The following is a 22,992-nucleotide window of genomic DNA, read 5'->3' as shown; positions in this document are numbered from 1 at the left end:
GACAAAATAAAATCTTTCTTATGATTCCAAAATTTTTGTCAGACAAATTTCAAAAACATAGGTATCATGACCTTAACAATCAAATGACACTTACCTGTAGCACACTTCACTATTTTATGCAGTAAATGAGTTGGAAAGTTATGTATAAGCAGTTTCCACTTGCACTATCCATTAAGTTGTAGACAGGAAGGTAACTTCCAAAATTAACATTAGCTTTGTCAGCATTGTCAGAGGACACACTGCCAGAAGTTCAAAACAACAGTATGTAGTACAATTTTTTTATGTGGTTTCATTGCTGTCTTGAAAGTAATCAAATACATGATGAATTGTCATCCTTTCAACTCTATAGTAAGAACAACTAGCAAAGCATTTTGATATTTTCTTACTTGGAGATGTCAATGCCTGCAGAAAAATATGCCCATACAACAGAATATTAAATTTTTTTCCCAGTTAAAAAGAAGCTAATGCGCTATTAATATATGAAGATACTGTTGCACTGTGATCTAAGACTACAGTATGAAATCCAAAGCCTTATACTTATGGTGACATCCACGATTTGTATTGATTTGCAGTTCAGTGCAGTCTTAGAACAACACAAACACCTGAACCTTCGAGCCTGCGAGTCATTATGAAAGGGCACTGCAGCCCAGGTCACAGATAATAATACAGCTGCCTGTCAGCTGCATCCATGTGGATCCTCCATGTCCTCAGCAAAGAGGGATTTAGCTGTCTTCCTAACATCACCCATTCTGAATCTATAGCAACCCTCCTCTAACATGCGAAGCTATTTTTAGCATCAGGGCAGCCTTGCAAACAGCAGGTAAAGCATGAAAAGAATGAATAAGTGGTTGTGGTGCTCGCCTGTGAATAAAAGCTAAATATAGCCCTTGAGAGAGATATCTTAATACATATATAATGTGTATATGAAAGGAGATCTGCCTCCCCTCAAGGAGACAGAGGTGTCAGAAGCAGAGAGCATTGTTACTGCTTCTCACCTGAGCAGTTATCTGAAAAGTCATTATTTCAGATTGTTCTGTTTAGGAAAATAAATTGTTAATGGGATCAGGTGTCTTTGATATGGCCTTTACTTGCAAAGAATACATAGCGCGCATTTCCCTGAGTGAAGAGCAAATTGAAGAGCAGGAGGCTATTTGCAGCTCCGAGCTCTTTTCAGCCAATACTTGCGCCAAGTTGCTCTTTGGGGATGTTTCTCAGGTCCTCCTTCCCAATGCCGGGGGGTCTAAGATCTCAGTTTCTGAGATGTCTCTACTGCTCTCAGTTCCCTCTCCCCTTGTTTTGTCTTTCTCTTTTTCTTTTACATATTTATCTGTTTGCTTCAAAAAATGCTTAGGAAAAAAGCTACATACGCCTTTGTTTAATCAGTAGCGTGTGCCATTTATTTAGCTGGGGAGCTATATTGCTTCATGAAGGAGCTTATTACTTCTTACTGATGTATTATATCAAGGCTGGGAATTAGACCCTCCAGTTTTAATGACTCTGCCTAAATCACAAGGGCAGCAACAGTGGAAACTTAGAGATGCCTAAAAGTGATTGGTGTCTAGAAGAAAGTCAGCTCTATGGAATTTGGGTTGTTGTCTTAGAAAAGTGACACGGAAACAACATTGTAAGCTCGAAATGTGAATGTTACCATGCTCAAGGTAGGGAAAATCCTTTAGCTTCTGAGCAGTTATAACTAAAACATGTATCTCTTGGTTGCTATGAAAATTACATTTAAAACTACAGCCAGTTCTTAGATAACAATGTTTTGTCGGTTTTGCTCTCCCACTGCAGAGGGAGAGAGCCAGCAGCCAAGAGAGCAAATCCTTTCTTAAAGCTGTACTGAGTAAATAGCATGTTGGCATATGAGCAAACAGATGTGATGGACTTCTTCAGCCCTCCAGAGTCTCCTCTGCAGGGGGATGTGGTTTGTAAGGAAAAGAGACCAGGGAGTTCAGCTTGGTGTGGTATCTCATTTGATGGAGAATCTGCGCTGAGCTTGTGCAGTGCCAACGTGCCTACCACAAGGTCGGGTGGGGTGTCAGGCAGATCTAGTATTTGCTGGAGGTAGAAGGGATTAACTGTTACTGAAACAAGGTATTTTTCCAGATTTCTTGAATTATTAAGAATAATAAAAACATCAGTAAAATGCACTTGTGGCGCTATCACTGATGACCCCTTAAAATGTTTCCGTGCTGATCCAAATCCTCACTTTGTAAAGCATTTTGATTAGCACTGATGAAACACTAATACGTGTTTCATGAGGCACGTCCTCATGCAATTCATTATGTCAGTGGCACTCCAGTGAGGCTTTTACTTGAACTATTTCAGTGACTTCAGTGGCACTAAGATTTCTTTCATTATGAATTATTCAGGATGTAGAAACCTTCTGTTTTTAATGAGTAAAGATTCTCTCTTCAAAAGCCTGTTATCTCTGCCATGTAACAAAACACATTTCCTATGTACATTTAAATAAATAACATTTAGTTACTTTTTTTCTGTCTGCAAAATAACAAGGAAAATTAAATACAAGTTCATAAAGATTAGAGTAATTCTGCAGAGAGCCAATGCCATGAAAAAGTACAGAAGGGCAATGTAAGATAGTACAGGTCAAGGAAAGGATTTTATAACATGCCGTCTGTTTTTAATTAGCATCTTGGCAAACTAGAAGAGCTCAAACATTTTTCCATGAAGAAATGTATTATAGACTTTTCTAGCTGCCAATTAAATGGCATTTAGCTACAGTGACAGTGGTATGTTGTTTTGGGTCTGTAGAAAGCACTTGCTCATGCTAGAAAATCTGGGACATTTTGTTTCGGATAAAGGGTTCTTACTGGTCTGGATTTTCTATCCCTCTTATTTTTACTGTAGGCATGAAGGATACCTCCTGTGAACAACTACTAAATTAATAAATAGTGCAAGGGGCTGGCAGAGTGGAGATAATAATTATCAAGTGTCGGTTTGTATACACTTGTTGAGGGTCTGTGCTCCAGTTAGATGATAACTTTTAAACAATGCTAGCTAAATACTAAGGCATCTTATGAGGTTCATATTTTGTCCTGTTTGGTCCAGACTGAGATATTTTGCCACCAGTTCTGTCCTATGGTTCATTTAAATGTTTGTGAGCATTTCTAATATGAAACTGCCCCTCAGACTTGTGTGGCTCCCTATACATTTTCTCTAACAGTGAAACCAACGCTCCCTGCTTGTGTCCTCAGCTGCTTGTTCTGGCTCTAGCAATTCTTGTTTTGTTTTGGAAGGATTTGGGCATGTTTAGGTTTTTTTGTTTTGTTTTGTTCTTTTACTAGATCATTTGTTTAATCCCATTTTAGAGAATAACATCAGAACCAGAAGCACTAGTAGCGAGCTGTGGAAGAGGGCAGAACCAAAAGCCCATGGAAGAGTGGGGAAGAGAGAATCCATCCCATTAAGGAAAGCATTGCACAGAACTGTGTTCTCAATATCAACACATCGATTCCTTTGGATGTCACGAGACCATTTCAAATTATATATTAAGCATAGATTCCCTTAGTAGTGTCATGCTTTTAATGTCTGATTGGGCTGTGTAGGGAAAAAAAAGGCAAAAATGTGACTTGTGTATTTGAACACAACTTTTCATTCCTGAGAGGCTGCCATCCTTCCTTATGGCAGGATGCTTGCTAGGTGACGCATCTGATTGTCAGTTCTGCTGAAGTGGATAGGCATGTTGTCTGGTTGAAAAGTGTCCCCGTTTCCAACCTTGCACACATGAGGTATTGATCTTCCCAGAGTATAAATTACAGAGAAATTTTCTTGGAAGTTTTCTTGAAAGATTTAGAAAGTGCAGATTTCTACAGCAAGTAAAAACCTGGTGTTCTTTTTCATTGTTTCCTTTCTTAATACATCCCTCTACAGGTTCAACTCCTGCTGCGAACCACTGCCTCATACATCTTTGAATTGGGCTCTCCTTTGCTCTGGAGCTCATATCCTTGCTCTTTTCATTTCCCCCCCAACTCCAAATATCCATTGTCAGCATTTTCAAGGCAAAACACAGACAACAGAAACAAAGCAGGAACTATTTGTTTAGCTCTGGAGAAAAGCAGCTAGTACTCAGGAGAGCAGTTCATTCATGCTACTGGATTGTGTGTTGCAAAGCATAGCAGAATGCAGGAACTAGGGAAGAGCAAGAAATCCCAGCTCAGGGATTTATACAGGCATCCAATCTCATTTGGAGGAGCAGGAACAGACAACCCCAGAGGAAACTGGGAGTCAATACATAACAAGATCAATAGAACTTGTGGGGTCTTTCTCATAGTAAAGGGGCAGTCCGGTAGTTCAGGTTATGTCCATGTCTGACCTGAGGACAGTTAATGGATTTTTCTGTTTGATAGTTTTTCTGATCTTTTTCTTTACTTACATAAGGTAAAGCTACGGAGCTGTGGCACTTACTTGCCTGCCTTGGAAGATAGCCTGACCAGCGTGAATGGGCATCCTGCAGAACATGTAAACACACTTAATGTTAGCAGTATTGTCAATATCAGCTATTCAAAGATGATGCATTAAGTCCTTAAAATTTTGTGATACTGGTTCAAAAGTCATGTGATATCAAAACATAGTACATTCTGGATACTTCATATCTAGCTTCTTAGCCTTTGTCCCTCTTGCTTACCCAGGAACTTGGATGAGGTGTCCTCCCTAGACCCTCCCCAGCCTGAGAGCAGCTTTCAAAAATCACAAGGGGTAGAAATCCTATAGCTTTAAAGTGTCTTCTGAGGTAATTTCTAATATCCTTTACTATTTAAAAACGTGCAATGAAAAATAAAGCATCAAGAATCATAAAGATGTCAGAAGTCCTAGGCTGTAACAAAATTAAAAAAAACATAGATTAATTTTGCCTAGCTTCTCTTTGGATGAAATACATTGTGCATTTGTTTTTCTTAAAGAATCACAGTTCAGATAATGGTATCTCTCTCCTGACATACTTTTTCTTGTTGCTCAAATTCTGGTGTACCTAAGCCAGTGAGCAGGCCTAGAGCCACCTGCACACTCACCAGGATATGTTCAGTGGAGTAGGTGTTCTGCATCGCCATGAGAGCTTAAACCTGACTCATTTCAGAGATTATCACTTCTGACTTCTCGGCCAACTGTGAACTAGCTACTTTATGCAAGGGAAAGGAGACCACCCTCCAAGTTTTTCTTCCCTCTAAAGTTGGCAGCAATTAAGTAGCCATTTCCTTAGCTTTTTGACAAAGGGACTGGCCTAGTTGCTCTGCTTTTAATGAAATTCTCGTGGTGTAATAAAGAAGGATACATGTAATACAGACCTGTATAGACAAGATAGGGCAAAGTCAGAAGAACTTTCCAACTAAAAAGTTCTATGTAGCTCTGTGATCGTACCCAAGCTAGCCTGCGCTATGAACTGTTGTAAAAGCATCTCAAGTTTTATTATGCCTAACCTACAGAAGGCTTCTTCCTGGCAATGGCTTTTGGTGCCCAATCTACTAGAAAGCATAGTCTTTTCAGAACTGTTTAGAATTCACAAGACTTAGTTTTGTTTATTGGAAGTACAGCCTTGGTCTCAGCTGCTTTATATTTGCCATTTGCTGCAGAGTTTGTTAAAAGGGTGGCACTGGGAAAGTGAAAACTCAGACTCATGAGGTGTTTTGTAGGAGTCTTTGATCTCAAAGTCCTTCTGCTCCAGTGGTAACATAGCAATGACAATGTTTTGTTCTTTAGGAGACCCTTGAATATTGGGGTGTGATTCAGACTGTTACGCATCTGTGTGGTGTAATATTATGGGCCTAACACCAAGCACAGTAAAGTTCATTAAAATCTCGCTATCACCATCAGTGGATTTTGATTTGGCCATGTGTGTGCAGGCAGCTCACCTAGGTATAGAAAAGGCAACACAATTTTCTACAAGCGGGATGAAATGAAGGATAGCTGTAACAGTATATGTATCTGCAAAGGGAAAGGTAGCACGCACGAGACCACAGGAAGCTTATTAAGATTTTGTCATCTGTTGGTAATGAAAACATACTGCGCTAATGCAAATATAGTCAGGGGAGCAGACTTAATATCTCAAAAAAGTATTAAATATTTTTTAAACTAATTTTTGGCTCTATGTTTTGAGCATTAGTGTTTGCTGTCTTCAAATACTTTAGCAAACAGGTTTACTCATAGAAGTAGCCACATTTTAACCAGATAGGTGAGAATACTTGCTAAAAGTGTATTTTTAGTAAACACGGATAATAATAAATGCCTGTGTTTGGTCTAGAAATCAAGCCACAGAAGTTGTGCCAAGTCTGACCAAAGAACACAAGTAATGGCAGGTGAATACCCCTGGTGCCAGCTAGCATAAGGACCTGTAACTCGGGACCCTCCCTCATGCAGCTGCACCAGGCCAGTTGTGAGATGGTCGACTGCTGCCAAAAATTGCTGTCACCAAACAATTTGGCAGCCTTGGAAGAAATAAGCCATTTGAGTCTTAGCCTAAACGGTGACTGTGTGGGAGGTGATAAGGCTTGCTTAGCTCTGGTCAAAATGCGAGGTGGAACACCACAGCACGTTAACGAAGAGCAGGAAGCAGCAAGCTGAGGGCAGCGGCGGGTGACTGAGCCTCCGTTGTCACAGGGGCGCAAACCGTGAGCGGGCACCGGCAGAGCGCGGGGAAGGCGCAGGGAAGCCGGGCCGCACTCCCCCTCCCCGCCGTCTGGCCCTGGGGGGCTTCTCCTCCCGTCTGACCCCGGCGGGCTCCTCCTCGGGCCGGCGGGGCTAAAAGGGAGCGGCGCGGCGAGCGAGCAGGCAAGGGGCCGGGAGCGGCGGGGCTGCGGCGCGGCGGGTTGCCGGGATACCGGGCCGCGGGGGGGCGGCCCCGGCCCCGGCGGTGAGGGGGGCCCCGCTCAGGTCCGCTTTGGGACCTGCCGGCCCGCTCGGTACCGAAACCGAGCCCGGAGCGGCAGCCAGCACGGTGCGTCCGTGCCCATAGCGGAACATGTGGGCCAGCGAGCACCTCCGCGGCACGGCGAGGTGGAGGTTCTTCGGCGAAAACGTAGTCCAAGGATGGGAAGCAGACCGAGTAAGGCGAGCCGCAACTCCCTCATCCCCCCTGCCGGAACCTTGCTGAAAGAAAAATAAATACATTTTTGAATCGCCGTGTGCCTAAGCAGTACCTGGCGCACCGGCACAGCAAGGCGGGAAGGCGGGAGCGCCGGGTGCGGGCGTGCAGGCCAGCCCTGCGCCCACAGCCGGGGACAGGCGGCCGTGCCACGGGGACGGGCGCCCCAAACGCTGCAGCCCTGGCCACCAGCTATGCCACTGAACATCCACGGACCGATTTGTTTTTAAACTGCTACATGGCAAGAAACGAGATGCTGAGCTTGGCACAAAAGGCCCCTAGAAAACGTGATCTGTGCCTCTCTTTTTACAGAGCTGTTACAAATATCCATAATATTTGCAATTTTGGAGAAAACGAGGTTGTTTTGGCATGTAGTTTGGAATAGACGACTAAGTTCGAGGCGGTTCTCTGCAGGGACAAAACTGGAGTCCGGTTACTGCTCTGCTGCAGAATGTGCTTTTGTTACCAAAAAACCACTACACTGCGAAGTTTTCAGGGGGTTCACAATGTGGCTGCAGTATTAACTAAAAAGAAATGCCTAAGTAATTGATGGTGGAGTTCAGTGAATGAGCCGAAGGAAATTAAACAAGGGGGTTCACCATCAGTGGCAACATATTGCCATGGCAATGGGTAGCTTTGCCAGGAATAAACAAACAAACAACAACAGGCCTCTTCTCTTTCAGAATAAAAGTTAGAGAATTTTCCGTTCTCACCTCACCAAAGTCTGTGCCTTCGGACATCTTGGAGGGGAGAAGATGTGTACCCTACTTATGCAAGTCTCACAAATCCAGCTCCCTTCTCAGTCATACATTTAGACAATTTCCAGAGCAAGAAGTAACCTTTATATCCAGGGGAAGGCATCGATATTTGCTTTATAATGATTTCAGTGTTTTGGTTACTGTAATTCTGTACCTTTTTCTTACGAAAGGTGGAAGGGCTCAGAAATAATGCAGCTCTGTGTCACTCCTAGTTGAAGTCAATCCTGCTTCAGGAGAGACTGCTGACAGGGAAGATTTTCTTAAGAGCAAAAACACAGGCCCACACTTAAATTAATAAAGAGCTGTACAAAAACACAGCACAGAGAGGGAGGGAGCTGAGAAAGCATGGGCTGCCCTTTCTCCCGCAGGCACGGACGGGTGCCGGACGGGGAGCATGCCAACGCACAGGCACCGGAGCCTGCTCCCTCTCCCAGCAGGGCCTTTGGAGGGGCCCTCTGCCTCTGAAAGCTTTCTGGACATTTCTGGCCAGCCCCAGTCCCTCAGAGGATGCAGTCCCACCACCTGCTGCGAGCTCTGTGGGTCTCCTCTCTTTCCAGGGAGGCAGCCCTCAGCCACCACCCAGGGAAGGATTCAGTAGCGCTGGGGTCCTGCCTAGGTTCCATACGCTGAGTTTCTTGCAGTTTTGCAGGCTGTCGTTCCCCTCTGCCACCTTTCACCCACAGCGTATGAAATTCCTTTGGGCACTCATACCTGGGTATGCCCTAGGGCCTTGCTGGTGGTGGTCCTGAGGAAGACAGACACAGCACAGTGTTGGTCTTGAGGTTTCGTGACCTGTAGAGCAGGAGCAATGGGCCAGAGCCAGGTTGCCATGCGGAATCGGAGGAGTAACCAGAAGGCAAGAAGAGACTTTCCTCATCAGGAGATCAAGTGCTGCCTGGTGAGAAGACAGCACCTACATGAAGGAGCCGATGACGGTATTAAACTTCTGTATCATGAGGTTTTGTGATCTGTGTAACATAAACAGTGCTGCCAGTCTGACAGGGAAGTGTCAAGACCTATTAAACTCTTCTAATAGCAATCCCATATTGGAAAAAAAAAATCATCCCATATGGCTTTCCAGCTATTTGGCATCCATTACTTTTGTCTTACCCTTCTTTATAGAATAACACTTAGGTGCTGCCTAAGTTCCCTATAAAATATTTAATGTAGTTTACTGTAAAGTTGTCAGGCTGAGGACTGTACCTTACAGAGTATTCATACTGCACCTAGCACTAATTTCAATTGCAGCCTCCAGGCAGCATTGTAAAGATTCATTATTGCCATCAAAATCTGTCCCTAACCTGTCACTTTTCACAGAAGGTCCATTCTTAACTACAGGTTTAACATAGCTGCTGTTTAAACAGTTTTCTTTTTTGCCATCTAAAATTATCAAACCAGTCTCCAAGCAAATACATTTTTTAACTTGAATTTTTAATTAATGTTGTCCATTTTGAACAGTGCTTGATCCACTTTATTTAACCAGCTCAGAAAACATGTAACAAGTAAGAATGTTTGGGTTTATTTATTAAAGAAAAAAAAAAAAAAAGCAGCAGTTGGGGTCTATTTTGCATGAGAAAATATTTTGTTTAGGAATGACAGTTGTAGGCATTCTCTCATACGTTGTAATATTTTCCATGTGTGGCAGCTTGTTTGTCAGTGGTACAAATATGTGCAATAAGGGCTAAGGATAAAAATTAATCTAACAGCTTTTGCAGCAATGCTTTTGATGGTTTCACTCGATTTCATTTTCCTGTGGATACTGCCGTTAGTTCTGCTGCTTGCAGTATGTGAAGCATAATTCTCAAAGGTTCACGAGGTTGTAGGGATCCAGTAAGAGATGACTGATTTCTCTCCCCACACACATACACTCCACCCCACACCCACTCACCCACCCACCAGCAAAACATAATGCTGTACTATTTTTGGCAACAGGGAAAGGGCCTCCCTGTGAAAACAGAAAGCAGTGTATTTCTCAGTTACATCACTTTGCAATCTAATGCTGTGTTGTGCTTGGTGTTTTTGTGGTGATGCAAGTCTTTTTTTTTTTTTTTTTTTTTTTTCCCTTCTTTTTTTTTCCCTTCAGCCGGTTGGATTTTCCCCATCTTACAGCACCTCGCAGGTCTCTTCTCTGAGCAGTACGTTGCATGAGTGAGTGGAAACATACAGATCAGCTGCAGGTTTCTGTCTACAAAAACAGAGTGAAAGAGAAAGAAAAGGGTTGGGAAAGCAGAGACAAATATTGACCTGGACTTATAGAAAGACATCCAATGGCTGAATAAAGAACCCCTGTTCATGTTTTGGGATATTCTTTCAACTGGCTGGAACGAGAGCGGATCAAAAGAATGGGAAATGCCAGCAGACCCTTTAGAAGAATTGCTTATTTCTTATGCCTTTTATCTGTGCTTTTGCTGACTGAAGGGAAGAAACCAGTGAAGCCAAAATGTCCTGCCTGGTGTACTTGTACCAAAGATAATGCTTTATGTGAAAATGCCAGATCTATTCCTCGCAGCGTTCCGCCTGATGTTATCTCACTGTAAGGGCTGTAAGCATTTGGTTATTTAATTTATGATTTAAAATGAACTAGGATGTGTGGTGTTTTCAGTGCATACGGAAGGATGCTTGCTGCAGGGAGTACCTCCAGCATTCAGAATCATCAGCTAATGTGTTAAAATTGTGCTGCATCCTTGAATCCTGATTTTTACATCTCTTTCATCTGTCTGTCTGTCTGTCTGTGTATGTGCACACATACCATTTTATACCTCCTTCTATACTACATGAAACCTGTAACATTAATTTTTGGGGGTTGGTGGTTTTTTTTTTTTTTACTTATAGAAATAAATTTCTCTGTGATGACCAGATCAGTATTATAACCATGGATATAAGAGACTACATTAATATAAGGTTGTTTTTTTCTTCTTTCCAGATCCTTTGTGAGATCTGCTTTTACTAAAATCCCAGAAGGGAGTTTTTTGCTCACACCATCTCTGCAGCTTCTGTGAGAAATATTTATATGATACAATTTTTGTTATGAAATGTATATGTATCCATAATTATTTAAGAAAGGATCTCAGTATTAATTTTGTAAGAAACAGCAAGAGAAGGTTCACTGGATGACAAAATACAAGACTTTTTAGCAATTTGAAAGATAGTGCATGTTTAATTTTTTTCAAAGTATCTACTCAGTATTTTGCAAGGCTATTTGTTGTCGGTACTACTTTGAATGATTACATGCTGAAGCTTTTGGTGACAGAACGTATGCTATCTTCATTATACTTTAATTAACATTACAGGAGGGACTTCAGCATTGCAATAACTATTGGTGTTTCTTTTCTGCAGTCCTGGTCCCAGTATATAGCTGCCCATTTGCAACTCCCATTGATGGAGAGCTCAGAACCCCTCAGATCAGGCCCTTCATTGCAGTGGGACAGGTCCTGAAGTCCTTTTCCATGTAAAATTGCCATTGACTTCTGTGGAAGTTTAGTCCCTTCAGTGGGAGTTTTGCCTTCATCGCGCCTGGATTTGACCCTATTTGTTATTTTGTTATTTTTTTTGGAAAAAAACACAGAAAAGTAAGGAAGGTTTTCTTCCGATTAAAAAAAATTAAGCAGTTATTTCAAAATCAAATACATCGATGAGGTATACACAGAAAGAGAGTATTTTGGGATGTTTAAATCTTAGATGCATTTTGGTAAGGATTTTCACAGGCTCACAGGCTTTCCTAGAAATGTGGGTATGCGATTATATAATTGTGAGCTATACGGAGGCAGAGGGGGTGTAACCTGAACTGTTTATAGTGGATGTGCTGCCAGCCTGACACGCACCCGGGTTTGTCTCAGAGATCCGGCACGACAGACTCCCCGATGTGAGATCAGAATTGAAACTGGACGTCTGTCCCAGGCTGACTTCCCGTGCACCCGCAGTGTGGCCAGGGCTGCAGCGTGGGTGCATCGGAGCCCTAGGGCTGTTAGATGAACTGCTGGGGCGCCCATAGCGGGAGCCCTGACCCCAGCTGTACTCTGCTACCTCAAGTGGAGCTCATAAGGAGGTGCAGACGTACTGTACAATTTTGGATACAGAGTAAATAGGTAAATGCAGTTACTATGGAAACCTAAATGCTTTTCCATGGTGCTTTATTCCCGAGAAGCTTTTCCCAGGTGGTCACAGATCATAAAATGGACACATTTCACGTAATTCCTGCAATGGGCCTTTCAAAGGAAAGAAAAAAGAAATAGCAGCATTGGTGGAGCTTGTATCTGAAGAGAGTGAGTAAGACATCATCTCTCTTGGCTACGATGTGCCACCTACACTTAGCGATCCCACTCCCAGGGAGGCAGAATTGGGTAGGGTGGAGCGGGACAGGCACAGTCACCTTATTTTGAGTTATTATAGCGCCTGGCACAGCAGGGTCTGGCAACGGCTTGGGGCATTTTGGTAATGGTAATAATTGGCGTGGTCTGGTGTACACTGAAACGCATGTTCTAAGCTGCTGTTAATAAATGCTGCAAGAAAAGCTCTGACCCCAGGAAATCAGGTGTTGTTCCATTATGGCCTATGAGTGATCTGTTTTCCAGATATATTTCTGACATGGTAGCTGAGCTGCTTGCCATCTTTGGGAAGTCAGGCTGCTGATCTAAGGCAAATGACTCCTTGAGCACAGACCATAGGAGCAGGATTGTATCCGTGAGGCCAATATTCCAGTTTGCATGTGGGAAAGAAAAATTTCCATCTTTGGCAGAAGATAGTAAGGGAAATAAGAACATGGAGAACTCAGGTTAATTAAAAATTAAAGTAAGTTTTAGCTTTGTACGATCATAGCTGTATTGGTAGGTTTAATTTAGCCAACAGCAAGAGTTAGCAGCCTATATGTATTTCCATATGATAGTCTCCCGCATTACATGTTTAAAGTACAAAGGTAACTCACTATCTCCAGTATGCCAGTCAGACATTTCTGAGCATGGACTATACCTGCTGCTTTATTATTTACTACTGTTTTTACTGTAGTAGCGGCAGTGGTCTCTGGAAAAATCGTAGTCTGTGCTAAACACTACTCATAAGTCCTAGGCCAGGAAAGCTTTTTTTTTCTTGAGTAGTATGGATGGTATGCTCTCTGCTCTTCATGTGACAACAAAAATACATATGGTGAAGTGCCAGCAGGAGTGTTCCCTAAATGTAGAGAAAATCTCCCTGCTCTCATCTCTATCACGTGTAACTCCATGTATCAGCAGTATGCTGAGGGTGCCCTTACAAACTGATGACATGAAAGCCTATAGGTAATCATGGCACGAGGATCCATACCTGCTAGCAGCGTACAGTTCCTGCTAAGCAATATAGTTCCTAGCTACAGTGCAGGATATTCAGCCTCTGTCCCCAGAAGCAACTAGCTGGTGGGTCACAGATCAAGCAGATTTGGTGTTTGAGGTCAGAGAGTGGGTGAAAAGCCACTTTGTGCATCAAATATGTGTGATACAGCCACTGGGGGGAGGTACGAGATGGGAGGCGAGTGAGCTCACCAAGTGCAAGACCTATGCTATAAGCCTGTGGCTATCTCTAAAACAGCTGTACTATTTAAAGAGATACCACCCTGTTCTTTAAATTATAAGGAGGGTAGAGTGCACAAAAGGAAAAATTATCCAATGAAATCACATCAGAAAAGTAAAATCAGTTGCAGGCAGCAGATACACTAAATTGGCTTGCTGGTTCAGAGATTTTACAAAAATACTTATTTTCTCTAAGAAAGGGAAGCATTCATTGTTTGTAACAAAAAAGGAGAATTTCCTGCTTATATTTTTCATACATACAAAGAAACATATTTATAGCGAAAAAGCAGTCTGCAATAGCCAAGTGAGAAAATAAGTGAACTGTGATTTATTCTTAATGCAGACTTCAAAATAAGAGATTAATTCATTAAGTGTATTAATTCATACTTGGAAATCTCACATTCCTGAATGCCTAAGGATGTCATAGTCTAAATCTATTTATCCATCAGGTCCAACTGAATAAAGTTTAGATGAGCATCTAGTATTTCACTGGCATAAAGTTCATCATACTTGACAATGCCTCACCATATGAAGGGTGTGGCAGTCCAGAGCTGAATTAAAATGGACAAATGCAAACATGTCTGATAAGCATAAATAAAGCTGGAAAAATCAATGCTAGTCCACTTTTAAAGCTTACTAAATTATGTAAAATTAAATGTGTTGTTGGTATTTTTACTGCTGGATGGATGAAAAATACATTCACTCACTAAGAGCTATCTCCAGCAGGTATAATGTGGTCTTATACATAGTTCTGGTCTGAACACTGACTAAATTAAGAGATTTTACATTTTTTTCTCAGCAACTTCTCCGTACCCTCAGGTCAAATATGCTCACAAGTTTAACTCCTGTCGGTCAGTGGTGCAAATTCAACCTGATGTCTGGCTAACCAGCTGGATGCTTTCCCTATGTTGTCATCAACAATTAATGTTCTTCAAGACAATTTAGACCTCTGTAGTACTTGAACATTTCATTGTCATCCAAGTATGTCTCCAGTGGCACTTGTACAATCCCATTGTTTTACTGGCATGATAAACCCACGTTTACATCCCACAGAAGTCAATGGAATTTTATCAGATGGCCCCAGTAGGCAAAGAAGGGTTCTTGGGTCCTTCCCTTTGCACCAGACTATGGTGCGATATATCAGCCTTACAATCCTGTAGGCCTTACACAGACAAAACCATGAAACCAGGCAGTGGAAATTTGGCCTACCATGGTTTGCTGAATCATTTTCTAAAGATGCTAATAGCCTAATGGTTTTTTGTTTTGCAACTCTTTTTGCAGGTTGTTTACATCCAACACTTTCGATGTTATTAGTGATGATGCTTTCATGGGCCTTCCTCATCTAGAATATTTGTGAGTGGACAAAAGTATATTTCCTGGCATTATTGAATAGAATGGGTGGGCTTCCGAGTTCCAGGCATTGCTTTGACCAGAATGACTTTGCGACCCATTACAGGTTCATAGAGAACAACAGCATTAAGTCAATTTCAAGAAATACTTTCAGAGGACTGAAATCTTTAATTCACCTGTAAGTAAAGTGGTTGAATATATTACTCGGTATATTTAATATCATAACTGAACCACCGTGTTGTTGAATTGCGCATTTTGACATATAGCTGTTCACGTTTGTTTAAGCAGTATTAACAGTAATTTAATTAGAATGTTAATCTTTGTTTCTACCAAAGACTTCCAAACTGTCTTATGTGTAGAAGACCAGGACCCAAACAACTTCCAAGTAGTACATGTTTGGCAGTAGCTCCCTGACTTTCTCTCCTCAGAGCACCAGGGATTTCCAGCTAAGCTGGAAGCATGTAGAAGCAGGGAGAAAGGAGGATGAGTCAGGAAGCTTGGCACTGCTGAGGCGAGTCCTAGTTTGGGACTTGGAGAGGAGGAAGGTGAGAGCTGTGGTCACCATTGAGGTGCCATGGTGGTGAGGGTCTGAGAGGTGGATGCACACCTTTTCCCAGGCACCCCAGTCTGGTGTGGATCCAGGAGAACGTTACAGCCATTCCTGGGACAGGCCGTCACTGTCTGTACCCACACCCACTTCAGCTGCTAACTGTATCCAGCAAAATTTGACCAAATCAAATTTGCAAATTCCCACCCCAAACAATTTTAAATAGAAGGCTTGCAGCAAAGCGCCTTTATTGTGACTTACTGATCCACTTCTTCCACTTAACTGTAAGGCATAGCAGCCTTTAGACTCCAGCAGGACTGGCTTCAAAGCCCTGCACTGCACCCTGTCCTCTCTTGAACGTGAGCAAGAACATCTCATGATCAGGATCTGTCAAACACTGACGCTGGGGTCTGCTTAACATTCCTCATGTGGCTGCTCAGCCCTTCAGCTATCCTGGAAACATGGCCAACCCTTGCCCTCTGACATGCTGCAGACCCCTTGCTGCATTAGCCAAAAGGGGGAATTAGTCAAATGCACCCTGGATGCTAATGCGGCTGCTGGGAGCGACGCTTCCAGTGCTCACACCAGCCCAGGCACTTCTTGTGCTGTGCTCAGCAGGTGGAACGCACACTGGCAGCAAATACCTGTAACATTTCACTGCAGACACAAAAGTAGCATCCTCATGCTTGGAGCCATCCAGACAATTTTTAGACAGGCTTTTGTCTCTTATCTTACATCAAGTTTATCTTTTAGTAAGAATTATATTTTAGCAAGTGAGAAATGTATTGAAAATACAATATGTATGGTAAGAAAACATAAAAATTAAAAAATATTGTATGAAAAGGATGGGGTGTGCCTGACATAGGTTTATACCCAGCTCTGAGCATTTGTATTCTGAAGCATATATCTTGGCAGAGGTGGTGTCATAGGCAGGGGAGTGGATTCTGACCTTTTGGCCTTAACACAATAATCTCCAAGAGGGCTTTGGAACAGGGTCATTTAACTTTTTCTTTCATATATTTTGACACAGGAGAGAAAGCAAAGGTTCCAGTTTAAATAGTTAATGCATAAATATAATAGTTGAACTGCAATTCACCATGTAGTAAATGTACCATAAAGCACTTTGCTCTTCCCTTTTTGGTCAGAACAGACAGGACTCACAGCTGGCTGAAACCAAGCCTACTGTGACTTCTTGTGTCGTTAACGTTACTTATAGAATGGCTGTAAGCCTGGGGAAGAGGAAAGAGAGAAGAGGGAAAAAGATATGTAAACACACTGTGCTCATCCCAGAAAAATCCATATTAGAGGTACAGGCATAATCATAGCATTGTTAAAAAAGGCAGATAATTGGGTAAGGCTGGTAACTTGGACTTATCTTCAAAATATTTATGCACATGAATAGTTGTATATTCACAAATGGGTCTAGTACATTATTTATCACATTCATTTACTTATTTAGTAGCTGTTGCTCCCAGTGAGCAAATGGCTTTTCTAACACCGAGAAAGGCACAGTTTGTCTCCGCAGAGCATACAGTCCAAGAGTAACATCTTGTCTTGCCTGTTGTGTTGGTTTCGGGGGATGCTTCAGCAGTTTCATAAGAGAAAACGTATGTAAAAGAACCATGTTTGAGGAGCCACTGTGGTTTGCATGTGGTTGCATGCACATTTTTGGGACATGGATTTGTGCATCATGCTGCTATTTGCATAGAGTGGTATTCATGAAGACAATGAGAAATCTGCAGAAAATAACTGCAAAGGCAGGTCCATTAACCACAGAATGTGACTAGTTTAATCTGTTTGCAGAACTGATCCCCACCCTTTGGGAAAATTGCATATACACGTTAAGAATAATCATTTGGCACCCCGAGGCATCTCTCATTTAAGAAACAGGAGAGTACTTGTGTACATAAAATATATTAAAAAGAATCATAGTAAATAAGCATAAAATTGAGTTCCATGAAGTTGGAGGGGAAGATGAACTTTATTCTATTTATTCTACTCTCTTCCTTTTGCAATGCAGTAAGCTATCCAAACATTTGTATTTTTATATTGCAATTAACTTTGATGATTATACTGTGTCCTTATTGTAAAACAGAGCCATTAAGTATTTATTGTTACGCAACACAATTTATTTTCTGCTCAGAGTAGATTTAAGAACAGAAAAATTAAAGAAAAAATATCATTTTTAAAACTAATTTTCTAATTTAATGCCAAAACCTTACAGTTAGGATTGTACAGTAATTTCTATGTACAACATATAATTTTCATAAAATCATAGAATCATTTAGGTTGGAAAAGACCTTTGAGATCATCAAGTCCAACTGTTAACCCAGGACTGCCAAGTCCAGCACTAAACCATGCAAATGCATAAACCTTGTGTAAATGTTTCTGTTAGTCATATTCCCATGGCAGTGCTGAACCTCTGCTACTTCCAAGTACATCATCCCTTTCAGTTTGCTGTATAATAATATATAAAGAATATGTAGGGCATCAAACCTGCCTCAGCTTGCAAGTCTACTTAGTTTTCTCCATATAAGTTACTTGACTTTTAAAGAATTGCCCTTGGGTGTAAAATGAAGCGTAAGTGAAGCACAGTACACCAAACAGTGTTACAATCGGAGGTACTTTGGAAGTGGTGAAGTCAGAATGGACTAATGGCATCGTCCCATATTTACAATTCCTGATAAGGCAAACACTTAATTTTAAATGAGCCAGCAGACCTAGTACATCTCAGCCTGTTCTTGAATTTAAGTATATGCCTAAATGGCTTTGCTTGGCTAGAGAAATTGTAGTTACTAAATAATTTTCACGTTTACAAGTGAAACTGAAAGAGGTTTTAAGTTTTACTAGCTACAGATTCTAACTGGGATCTTAAACTAGACTGATTTCTTTCCATTTTCATTTGTTCTCATAAGCAATAAATAATTTGGTTAATCAAAAGAGGCATAATCTATACCCTACAACATCATTCTTTTCCTTTCATGACCTCAGTGACATCTTGGAGAACCCAGACCTTTGGTGGACTCACACAGAGGCGTCTGACTGAAATGTAATATATTGCTTGTTCAAAGCCTGCTCATGTTTCCTTATCACTTTTACTACTAGAATACTCACTGAATTTAATTGAGTTTTCCCAACATTAAACACTGGGAATTAACAGCAGGTTTTTGCTGGTCTCAGACACACATGCTTACACATACACACACACACACACCCCCTATTCCAGGAAAGAAATTCATGCCAGTCAGCAATTTCTTCGCTGTCACTGCATATTTCCAAAAACTATGAGCTAAACCTAAGTCCAATGGAATGAAAACTAGTGTTAAGGTTTTCTTTCCAGAAGTGGGGAAACCGAAGTAATATGAACACCAGGTATTGCTATCTCATGAGGGAAATATCAGTAAATCCAGTCATGACTAATTGTTTTTAAATAATGGTATTGGCAAAACATGAGAGGTGATTGCACTTTTTACCCTGCTAAGTATTCTAAATGCTGCAAGGCTGCTGAAGAGTGAGAAGGCAAAAGAAGGCATGGCATTTTAGTGGAAGAAAAAGTTACAAAGTAAATGAGCTATTCATAAAAGCAATCTTTTAGAACTAAGTGCTGGAGAATACCAGGGTTCTTTGCCTTAAGAAAAAAATTCCACACAGTTACATCTTGCAAAAACGTGTAATTTCATGAACTAACGCTGATACTGAAGTGTCTTCTTTTACAGGAGTCTTGCAAATAATAATCTCCAGTCGCTTCCAAAAGACATATTCAAAGGCTTGGATTCTTTAACAAATGTGTAAGAAAGCACTTAATTTATCTAATAATTATACTAAAAATATAAAGAGATTATTTCAGACACTATTCTCTGTAACCATCTGGTCAGAGCCTGCCCAATATGGGTAGGCTTGGGTTTTGTCTGCTGTAGTTGGCAATTTGCTTTAGTTTTGAATATTCCACCAGTTATGAAGATAAGTAATATTGTTAGTGGTTATGTAAGAGACCTGCATGTTCATTGAGACTTGGTGCATAAGAAGAAAGTATCCTTAGGGATGCATGAGAGAGCATGGCATATATGCAAGTAATTTCTGGGAAGGTTACCTTTTATCACAAGAGCATTTGTCTTAGTAAGCACCATATCCCATACTAAATCTAATTGCAACCAACCCAAAACCTGAACTTGTTCAAATATATAACTTAAATACCAGTAAAAATACAAAATATAGATAAACAGATAACCTCTATAGTTGTTTCACTGAAATATGTCCTGTTTATAACACATCAAATTCTGGTTCATCTGATCTGGGATAATAAGTGCAGAACATCCTTTGCCTGCTCCCTGTATTAATGAGGTAGGCTGAATTCATAGTGTAAAGCTGCAGTAGTAAGATGTGGAGATGGTCGGTGTATCTAGTAGCGTTACTTGGCATGACTGATCATGGCCAGGTGGTTACACAGTGGTCCTGGCGCTTGCCTGTTCCTGTACATACGATCTGACACCTGACTGAAGACAGCTGTAAAAGACTTGAACAGAACTCCTTTGCCTGTGTCTCCTAAAGCCCTAAATGAATATTTCTAAAGGACGTAGCAAATAGTGACTGGCTGACCATCAGGTCACAGTAGTTGCAGTTTTGTTACCTAGAATGCTTTTGTTCAGAAAGGGTGATCCAAAAGAAACCACCTCCTGAAATATGGGTCCAAGGCTTTTGTGTACCTGTAAACGTGGGGAAATCAACAAACACCTCCTACTGATCATCAAGTTAACTTCTCCTTGGTTACCTTAATATAATTAAATCTGTGTGGGTTCTGGTATGTAGATTTAACTATGGGTCAGGACAAATTAAGCCAGGAAGGCATCAACTGAGAATAAGCAGAGGGCACATATTTAACAAGAGCCCAGCCTATTGTTGTCCTGCAAGGAGGAATACATCAGCTGACTATTTACTTTCAATGCATGATTTATTTGTTGTAGAGATCTTAGAGGCAACGCATTTAATTGTGACTGCAAACTGAAGTGGTTAGTGGAATGGCTGGGCAGCACCAATGCAACTGTTGAAGACATTTACTGTGAAAGCCCACCAGAATATAAGAAGCGCAAAATCAACAGCCTCTCTCCAAAAGAATTTGATTGCATTATTACAGGTAATGTGCTTCAAATTATTTATTCTTGTTAAATTAAAGTCAAAGCTCTGTATTTTTTTATTCCAGGGTCCATTTTTGCAGGTAGTCTGCACAGTGGATGGAACTTTCTCTAAAATCAATATGAATCCTGTGCAGGTGGAAGTCTGACGTGAATCACTTGCGAGTGGAGTCTTACATTGCAGTTTCTACTCAGACTTCAATATACTATATAAGGATTTGAAGAACTGGACCATAAACCAGCATCTCTTTATTGAGAATGACTGAAAAACAAGTTGCAGTGCTCCTTTATCAAAAGGAAAATTGGACTAGTGATGAAATACTGTAATTTGTAATAAACCGGTATCTGTTAAGCAGATGTTTTTAAGTACAATATGGAAAGTATCTCTGTAGTTATATGTTGTGTGCACTTTTGCAGAATTTGAAGTTTATCAGTCCCTGCCATACCAATCTCTGTCAGTAGATACTTTCTCATACATGAATGATGAACACGTGGTTATTGCTCAGCCTTTTACTGGAAAATGCATCTTTCTTGAATGGGACCATGTAGAAGTGATGTTCAGGAATTACGACAACATTACAGGTACTAACACTGCTCGACAAGTAACATTACAACAGCTGGTCCAACAAGTGGTGCTAACCCTGTCTTTTTCTTTTTATAGGTACTTCAACTGTTGTGTGTAAACCTATAGTTATTGAGAGTCAGCTGTATGTCATTGTCGCACAGCTGTTTGGAGGCTCCCACATATATAAAAGAGATATTTTTGCTAGTAAATTTATAAAAATTCAAGATATTGAAATCCTTAAAATCCGAAAACCCAATGACATCGAAACTTTCAGGATTGCTGAAGACTGGTATTTTGTTGTTGCAGACAGTTCAAAGGCCGGTTTCACCACGGTTTACAAATGGAATGGGAATGGATTTTATTCCCATCAGTCTCTGCACGCCTGGTACAGAGATACTGATGTGGAGTATCTTGAAATATCTGGCAAACCGCATTTAATTCTGTCAAGTAGTTCCCAAAGACCTGTAATATATCAATGGAACAAAGGAACAAATGAATTTGTTAAGCGTTTTGATATCCAAGATATGGAAGATGCATATGCTGTGAAACATTTCAAAGTGAAAGAGGATGTATACATTTGCTTAACAAGATTTATTGGGGACTCTAAAGTAATGAAATGGGGTGGTTCAGCATTCCTGGATTTACAAAGGATGCCATCCCGAGGGTCAATGGTATTCCAACCGCTTCAGATAAGTAATTATCAATATGCCATTCTTGGAAGTGATTATTCTTTCACTCAAGTCTATTATTGGGATGCTGAAAAGGCAAAATTTGTGAAGTTTCAAGAATTAAACGTACAGGCACCAAGATCTTTCATACATGTCTCCATCGATAAACGAGATTTTCTCTTTGCTTCAAGTTTTAAGGGAACTACATTGATTTACAAACATGTCATAGTTGACTTAAGCGCATGACACTCATAATTCTGAGATTACATCAGACTTTCTACCATAAGTGGACAAAATGAACTAAATGCATGATGACTCTCTTATCTTACTTCCAAATGAATGCCTTTAAAAGTTGAGATTGCTAGAACAAAGTATTACTAGTATCTTCATCTTTAATTGTCAAGTCTAGTGGTGTTGGAAGTTGCATTTTTTAACAAAAAGAAATTAAATTAACTGTTCTTTGCATCCACAATATGTAAATATGTGTGCAACTGCATCTGTTGCTGTAAGAAATATTAAGATGTACTTTTCCATTTATTTATTCACCTGTTTGAAACAACTGCCAAATAAAATGTTTACATTTTGTGTCTTTCACATTCCAAATATTATTTGCAGGTGATACTTTTTATTTGTGTATATATTATACACATATAAAATAAACCCAAGAAGGTATATTGCCCAATGTAGTGTTGTTGCACAATATCAGAAGTCAGGTGGATTTTATATATAATAATAATAAGTTCTTGATAAAAATACAGCATTGAACCCTAATCCTGTAAATTATCACCTGGACATATCCTTGCGTTTATGTGAAGCTTCACTGATTTAAACAGGACTCCACCCAGAAAAAAGCATTCAGTTATATAGAACCAATTGCAAAATGGAGGGTTCCATTATAGAGATCCAGCTGTAGGATGGGGCTTTGTACTGTGTATCCCTGTAAGAACTTGACTTTCTAAAACTTTACAAAGAAATCAACAGAATAAAAGGTGATGTAAAGGTCTGTCTTTCTCCATCTCATCCTGAGGCAGCACAAAACAAATCTGTTGTAACACTGGGGCTCTTACTGTGCTGAAATCTTGAAGCACAGCTTATTTTTCAGCTAGCATCATTTCTGTATCTGAAATGTCACACGTCACTTGCATGAATTCTGTGTGTTCCTGTCAAGTCCTTCCACTGTAATTAAGATTATTTAATCTTCAATGAATTTATTCATTATTCTGAATGAATCTAGTGAATGTGAAGTAATTTTTTTCCACTCTCCTGCAATAAAGTTTAGTAACAGATACTTCTGTAATTCAGGGAACTTTGAATGTGGCAGGACAAGTTGGTATAGCATATGCAG

General features: G+C 40.7%; 1 protein-coding gene across 4 annotated transcripts in view; it reads left to right on the top strand.

Annotated features, from left to right (window-relative positions):
• The window catches only part of LGI1 (leucine rich glioma inactivated 1), a 31,096-nt gene extending 8,446 nt beyond the window's left edge, over positions 1-22,650 (top strand). For 2 of the 4 annotated variants that reach the window (XM_055798678.1, XM_027788844.2), the window contains exons 2-9: positions 9,935-10,384; positions 10,775-10,846; positions 14,670-14,741; positions 14,845-14,916; positions 19,002-19,073; positions 20,247-20,416; positions 20,832-20,996; positions 21,076-22,650. In XM_055798678.1, coding sequence (XP_055654653.1) covers positions 10,194-10,384; positions 10,775-10,846; positions 14,670-14,741; positions 14,845-14,916; positions 19,002-19,073; positions 20,247-20,416; positions 20,832-20,996; positions 21,076-21,893 — 1,632 coding nt within the window. In that variant the 5' untranslated portion in view covers positions 9,935-10,193 and the 3' untranslated portion in view covers positions 21,894-22,650. Of the gene's footprint in view, positions 1-3,889; positions 8,787-9,934; positions 10,394-10,774; positions 10,847-14,669; positions 14,742-14,844; positions 14,917-19,001; positions 19,074-20,246; positions 20,417-20,831; positions 20,997-21,075 lie in introns of those variants that run through there. The other 2 variants (XM_005238927.3, XM_027788845.2) reach the window with 2 other exon arrangements.
• Positions 22,651-22,992: the final 342 nt, after the last annotated feature.

Source organism: Falco peregrinus, chromosome 1, assembly GCF_023634155.1.
Source record: "Falco peregrinus isolate bFalPer1 chromosome 1, bFalPer1.pri, whole genome shotgun sequence".
Classification (NCBI taxonomy): Eukaryota; Metazoa; Chordata; class Aves; order Falconiformes; family Falconidae; genus Falco; species Falco peregrinus.
This window is presented reverse-complemented; position numbering and strand designations above follow the sequence as displayed.